This window comes from Purpureocillium lilacinum (genome assembly GCF_023168085.1).
Source record: "Purpureocillium lilacinum CBS 284.36 DNA, scaffold_4, whole genome shotgun sequence".
Lineage (NCBI taxonomy): Eukaryota > Fungi > Ascomycota > Sordariomycetes > Hypocreales > Ophiocordycipitaceae > Purpureocillium > Purpureocillium lilacinum.
In genome coordinates this window covers 5,066,050-5,073,743 of record NW_027072114.1, presented here as the reverse complement: position 1 = coordinate 5,073,743, position 7,694 = coordinate 5,066,050, and the positions used below count along the sequence as shown (strand labels likewise).

General features: G+C 50.5%; 1 protein-coding gene across 1 annotated transcript; it reads right to left on the bottom strand.

Moving 5' to 3' along the window:
• Window positions 1–1,359, bottom strand: PLICBS_006580 (uncharacterized protein; the record flags this gene model as incomplete). The annotated part of the gene is made up of 1 exon (XM_065601000.1): window positions 1–1,359. The coding sequence occupies one exon, from the start codon at window positions 1,357–1,359 to the stop codon at window positions 1–3; it is 1,359 nt and encodes a 452-aa protein (XP_065457072.1).
• Between the last annotated feature and the right edge of the window lie 6,335 nt (window positions 1,360–7,694).

Below are 7,694 nucleotides of genomic sequence, written 5' to 3'. Positions count from 1 at the left end.
TCAGCTTGTGCCCGACATCATATGGTTTGCAGCAATGTACGCAAAAGTCATGGCTGGGCCTAGCGTCGCACCGGCTCCCGGAGACTTTCCAGTCACGATTGAAGCTGCGGCGTTGCCTGCTGCGTACAGACCTTGTATAACGCGTCCGTCTTTATCCAATACTCGTGCATAATTGTCGGTCGCAAGCCCCCCTCTAGTCCCTGCGTCTCCTGCAAAAACCTCGATAGCGTAAAAAGGGGCGGTGTGGATGGGTCCCATATTGAAGTTCGGCTGCATGTTCGGATCTCCGAGGAATTGCTGGTATGCGTCGGCTCCTCTCTTGTAGTAAAAGTCTCTGCCAGTTTTGCACATCTCGTTCCACTGCTCGACAGTGTGCTTCAAAGCCTCATGGTTCATGCCGATTTGCTTTGCTAATTCGGGGATATTGTCGGCTTTGAACAATCGACGGGCGTTAACAGCGTTTTCTGCGCCCCTGCAGGGAGAAAGACTTCCTAGAGAATATTTCTTGCGGTAATTTTGATCTAGGATCAACCAATTCCGGATCAATTTCCCGCGCTTCAGCATTGCATCGGCAATTTCACCGTAAGGTCGCGACTCGCAAAAGTACCGGTTTCCAAATTGGTTGACAACAATTGAATGCGGCTTGGCAAGTTCGAAGGGTGCTGGTATGGTCGCCCCCGAGAGCGGGTCTCTCATCGTTGGGATGCCCCATATCTTGTCGAGCTGAGAAGTGGCCGCGCCAATGGTTCTTCCAACGCGCAAGGCGATACCGGTGTCCCCTCCTCGGCAGGTTAAGCTCCACTCAGCATCAGTGGACTTACCTATGTGCTTAGCGCGTAACTTCTGGTTGCGCGCATAACCGGCAGTGGTGAGCAGAACCCCCATTCTCGCGCGCACCTCAATCTCAGATCCGGCTTTGCTCAAGATTGCGCCGGTAATAACCCCGTTCTCAGGCACAAGCTTGACGAGGCGCGTTTGTGTGTAGAGCCGTACATTGCCATGGCTGCGGCAGATGCTAAGAAGTTGGGCGGTAAGCGACAGTCCCATGGTAACGGGTTCGCGGAGGTACACGCGATAGAATATCCCCTTTAGTGCCATCCACCAGTTCTTGAGAAGATCCTTCAGTGACGCGCGTGGCCGTGAGGATATTCCAAAGTCTTCAAATTTGGCGACGAATGATGCGTTGTCCTCAACCTGTATGAAGTCATACCAGTCTCCAAGGATCCTCGCGTCGAACACGCTTGGGTTCAGAGTGCGGCCGCCAGACGGCTTTGCGCCAGGAAGATCAGGGTAATAGTCCGGGAATGTCGAAGGGGTTTGCGACCATCTAAAACCTTGCTTAACCATGAAAGAGACCATCTCTGCGCCTTTGGACAAAAACATGTCTCTGCGACTGGAAGCCGATACATCGTCTGGATATTTGGCTTGACCTGTTATTGCGTCGATGTATTGCTTTCCTAGCGACTTGTCCTCGCTTCCAGATAATTCTGATAGGCCATGGCCGGGGATCCAAACTGTGCCGCCAGATAGAGCAGTCGTACCACCCGCCACATCATTCTTCTCAATAACCAACGTCTCGAGACCTGAGGATGTTGCTGCTGCGGTTAAGCCCGCAGCTCCGGCGCCAACAATGAGGATGTCGCACGTTTCGTGTCGCATTTTACTCTCCCTGTTGGGCGTCAACGTATTCCGGTGGTGTTGCTTATGCAGTCATGATAGCGGGGCTACATTGCGGTAAAGTGTATTTAACACAGCACCTGCCAGCTAATTTAAGGTCTGAAATGATCAATTGTGCACAACCGGAAGCGATAATGCGTACGACGTTGCCGAAGGCACTCCGGCAGATTGTGGGCAGCGTCGGTACGAACCGATTCTGGTCCGGATTAGGCCCGATTGGGATCCCCACGAACTGGCCCCAATGAGCCACTTGAGGGCAATTGACCGTCACAATTCAACTGAAGTGAATGGACTGCCTTCGTGGGCTTCACAGTACCCCCCACCCCCCCAAAGGGTCGGATTGCCACAAATCTGACGCGTGAACACGCTCTTTTGTATTGTATTGTACCAGCAATACATCAAGGCGGGGAGTAGCCGCCCAGGCGTACTTTACTTCTAACCAGGCTGTATGATACTGTAGAACAAAACTCCTTCAGTCAGAAAGCTCCGGGGTTACAATATGCTTATTGTACTATACTATATCACACTATTGGAGGCGACCGAAGTTAGGCTGGGAACTTCTGTAGGTGCGGTGGAGTGCAGTGCCAGGCACTGCCCGCGGTACTCTCCTGCTTCGACCCGGCACACTACCACATTCGACAGATTATGGACGATAGAATACATCGCCACGAAACGTTGCCTGGTATTCAATGATCAAAGATGGAGTGATTGGTTTCCAGATTTCAACTTCGAAATTGACAAGACACAACACGTCATTTGCGATGTTGGCGTTGAATGTACAGTGCCTTCAAACATGCAGAAATGTGACATTGAAGAAACCTTCAACACTTTTTGCCAGACGCGAGTTTTCCTGCCCTCCTCGCGTTTCGCCGCACCGCCGACCCCAGAATCAGCTCGGTTATCTGAGAATCAATAACCTTCCAACTGGGGTGACTGGGCCGTCCAGCAATCGTATAATAGCGGGGTGGCCAACTAGGTTTTCGGCCGTACGGGTAAGGTAATGTAGACCACCTAAGTAGACCTGTCCGTGGCTCTGTGTTGTCGTCCGAGGAGCGGGAATGGATGTTCTGGTTTCCATTTGCCCTTGAAGATTGTCGCCTTCGTCTAATAATGCACCCTGGTCCCAGTTCGCCCATATTTGGCTTGCCTAGACTCTTTTTACGCCGTTTTGTGCCGCCACTTTGCCTTTTTTTCTCATCGTCGCTATGGAATCGATCGGTTTGGGGTCTTTGCACCGGCACAGATGTGATTGATTCACGATCCGTACTACCGCCATAGTCAGGTGTCTCCACGATCCCTATGCTGGGATTAGTTTGCCACTGTGGGCTTTGTTTCTCTTCTCTGCAGAATGAAATCGTTCGGCTAAGTGCCACCGCAATCAAGCCTGACCAAAACACAGCTATAACGACGACGGAAAAGTTGTTTGTCTTTAAATCCATGGGTAATTGCTTGCCATCTTCATGACAAGTGTTGGTGCGGTAGACTACGGTGTTTTATTGTTTTCGACGGCTATTTATTAATGGGTGGCCTTGGTAGTCAACAACAGGCTTCTTCTGTGAATTATCGCGAGCAGGTGTGATGAATGGTGTGTACGGTAATGTACATGATCTGGTACAGTACTCTACGGTATTGTAAGGTTCAGATGCAAGCAATAACCCTGTGCCGCAGGGCATGAGAGCAAACAGTGAACAAATTGCCAAAAGCCAGCATTGGTTGCGTGAATAAAACGCCTGCTACTGTTACAGCCTGAAGGCAAGTACCGTCCGCGAGGTGTGAGCTGGCTTTGGCATCAACTTAATGCCCTATTACTACGCCTTATGTAGTATTATTTCAGGCGCGGCTGGTACAGTAGCGCGTTCGAAAGGAACGAGATGGGAACGTCGGCACTTCGAACCAACGTAGACAGGCCGAGATGCTACTGTCTTATCTTCTACAGCTAACGGTGGCAATGGCGGGGGAATCTACGTCTACGGTCGGCGAATGGAGAGTTGCCTGCGGCGATACGTTGCTCGATCTTATTGACAATCTTCGACTCCCTGAGTACCAGCCCATACTTGACTTGAACCCTGGACTAATGCCAGGTTATGTGCAAGCAGGTGAGAGCTATAGAGTTCCATACGTCGCCGCAGTACCGCCGGCAAGGTGGGACACCATGGACGGCCATAAAGTACTGCATCTTCATCTCAACAGGACTCAAAGCTGCTACAAAGATCGCCAGGTACCAAGCTTGACACGTGAAGGAGACAGAACGGCCCCAATTACCGAAAAAGGGTCACTTTCTTCACTCATGATGTCGACTAGCTCAGATAGAAAGCAGTCATTAAGTGGAACGATCCCCGGGTGCGCGGATGCACTGCCATCGGTATCATCCACTGCCGACACAGTGCCAGCATCGTCAAGTCCTCCGTCGAACAGTCAGGCCGACCCTATAGTGAGCTTGATAAGTTTGCCAACCGGGGTTAGAAATGATTGCGGCACCGCAACACCAGGAGCGCCGCCTCATGACTCAAGCGACATGTTCCAAGGCTTGAAGTGTCGGAAGAAATCCGACGCAATCACAGTATATGGAGCGCAAGGCGAATATGCTGCGCGGTTTTGTAAAGAATACAGCCGCAGCGAGCTGAATAATGACACAGACAGCATCCACAAGATGTACTACTACGATAATAATCATTTCTTTCGCTTCGTCGTCAGTTGGTTACCGAATTGTCGATTGCGTTCGAGTCAAGTTGTTGATACGTCGGAGGCGAACTGCACCAACGTCATGATAGACAACTTTCGTAGATGTAAGGCAGCTATTGGCCGGATACTTAATGCTAACTAACACCTGCGACACAGGTAAAAATGATGGTCAAGGAGGCTATACGGATCTTGGGTGCCTACGATACGAATACGGGCCGGACAAATTGTTTGTGTGACAACTACTACTATAGTACTACTCATGTCGCGGCTACCACAAGCAACGCTGGTAGTGTCTCGTGCACATCGTGCCATTGCAGTAGTGTAGGCAGCAAGAATGTGATTACCGAATTTTGGTCTGCAAGGAGGCAGGATTCTGTTCGTGTAACCAATCGCACGTGGTAGAGTACTAGTGTTTGATTTATGGACTGGTCCTATTTTGCTCATATTTGGACACGATGCTGTACTTACGGAAATGACTGTCACATAAAGTGCCGCGCGCTGCCTTCACTTGAAATTCTTCTTAACTCACTCAAATAACGCTTCAAAACCCATTTGCTGGCTCTTCTATCGTAAGCATCATGGGCGTCTTCCGTCGAGGAATAGCCCGCATCAGTCGCGCCACCGGAAGACCCAGTGAACCGTCTGACAGAATATGCCGCCACCCTTCACACCAAGCTATACACGCTAGTTACTGCCCTGCCGCAGGACATAGACTCCTCGCCGCGCTGCAACATCGTAGGCATGAAGTAGATGACTGGTTGGTTTTGAACTTCGTCCGAGAGTTTGGACCCGAGAACGGGCGCCTTAATCTCCACGGGGATTCGCTCACAAAAAGCTTAATCGGGCTCCAGAGGATTTTCACGGCCAAATGGCGCCTCTTTGAGCTGCACTTCCAAGTCCACCTGACCTGGAGTGGACATCACGGCCTCGAAAGTCATGCCTCATTTATTCCGTTTCCATACGATCGCCAATTGTTGGCAGAGTACTACAGCAAAATTTCCAGCCATAAAGAGGGGCCGGTGGATGACTCCACTCTTTTGCAAAGGCTCAGTTTCAGGAATATGTTGGGTGTGTGGCTTCCATCTCATGTGGACGCGCCTTGCATGATTCCTGACCAAACCAACCTGAGTCCTGTCCAGATGGCTGCTTGGTCTCTTGCTGTCAGCATCGGGACTGTGATAGTCCTCGGGGTAGCCGTTAGTGGAAATAATTCGCTTGTGGCTTGGGGATGGAGAATATTGGATAGCTGGGAGCCACGCCTCATTCAGGCTTTCATGTGCGAGGAAGACGATTTTGGTAGCTGCGCAGACCGGCCGCCTCCGCCGTACACATCGGAGGATACGTACCCCCCTTCAGCAGTGTAACTACATTACCAAGTTATGTAGTTAGACCCTGGAAGAATTGCAACCAGCAATGTCTTTCACCCTATATCATCACCTTTGTTGCATATGTGGTACATACAATAACTAGTTGAAGTTGCCGAGACCGATGCGCTTCAGCTTCGGGCCGATTCAAAGTATACGGTCCGCTTGTGACTTGGCCATGAAGACGACGGTGTTGCTTTGTGGAGACAACTAACCTTGAGGATTCGATGATCTCGCATACATTACGAACACTTTACACATGTAACGAGCTGAACCTGTCTAAGTCTCAGCTCCGCTCTCGCCCAAGATCCACACCAGCTCCGTAGCTCCGCTCAAAAGCTCGTGTGCCTTTCTGCAATTTTCTCTTCTCTTCGTTCTTCGTTAGTTTCTCTTTAGCTAGGATACTCATTGCAGTTGCTCAACTAGCTGTCAACACACTCAATCCAACACACTCAATCGAGACCGTTGCAACAAACAAGTTATGGACTTGTTTCTCCGCGGGAAGACTGCGTGTGCCTAAGTATCTCGCTGGTACTCTACCCGCTCTACCTGTCGCTGCCTGCCATCGTTTTTTTGCCTCTGGATGACTCACAATCGTGGAGACAGTCTCGTGTTACTTCGCTGGTATCTCTTCCGACTTGCTCGAAACCGCAACAACAATCCATACGCAGCCTATGAGACGGGTATATTGTGCACGGAACGAATGCACCCGCAAAACACTGCTGCAGCTGTCACCCCGGTTGGTCCTGTAGACTCTGATAAAGACAGGTTTTCATAGTAGTACCTCCCCGATATTATTGCCCTGCGTACGATTTGCTTGGTATACGATGGTCTACGTTTCTAGAGTTCATCGTGCAAGAGGTGAGTTTGCACTAGGTGGGCGACTATTGTAGCAATAGCTATGAGTACCACCTCCAGCTTCAAACAAACGGACGCCATGGATAAGCTCTTTCCGAAAGGCCGTCACGCGTATTATGATCTCGACTGTTGCCATTGCGGAGTAAAGAAGAAATGCCTGATCCCTGTCGTTGAACATGTTACCCTGGATAGCCGCCAAGATCGGCAGTAAGAAATGTCTGCCCACCCTCCTGGCCGAGAATAGCAAGGCTTGAATTTGACACTGTCTGTGCCCCTATCCAGCGCTCCACCTGGATTTGCATGATCTCTTCGAAAGTCGCTTGACTTCTGCTTGCTCTCTCTCTCGCGGCTTCGGAAGGTGAGTCCCAGTACGAACGTAGGCTCGAAACTTCTGCGGCATTCAGTAAAACCCACCCCCCAATGACCTTGTGTATCGTAAAGACTTCACCAAAGTAATCTATTAGGGCCTTGACGGTGATAGCGATTCCCTGTATGACGGTTTGAGTCGCGATGTCGCTTCCTTCTGCTGTGCCGCTACCCTGTAGCTCGATGACGACTTGCTGAGCTCCTGTCAGTCCAAACAGATGCTCTAACTCTGTCGTTAACTCGCGTGCTTTGTGGCTGGTATCTCGCATGTCATAGCGCACGACAATTTTCCGTATCAGTTTGCCAACGTCACTCTCGCCGAGTCTCTCCCACAAAAAGGGCCGCAAAAATTCGTGAAGGCCATCCCACCAGACTAGAAATTCATTTTCCGCGTAGAATATCTCTCTGGCCTCTGTTGCAATAATCATCCCAAGGGCGTCGGTCCGCTTCGCAAGGTCTCGGAGCAGCAGCAGCCCAGAGGAGACCTCTGGATTGAAGGCGTTCCATTCGAACAGCGGATGTATGATAACAGGATCAGGCTGGACCAGGCACTGGAGCAGAGTCAGCTGGCGTGTGGTTTTCGAAGCCCCGTATAGTTCCTCTGGTGTGCAGTAATCTAGTCTCTGACCGCCGCTATATGCCATTTTGCTGCGTGCGTGAATATTTGAGTGAAAATTATAATTTCATTGACAAATTGGCATTAGCTTAAGCGAGACCGTTGGGAACAGTAATCACTGTTGCAGGGAA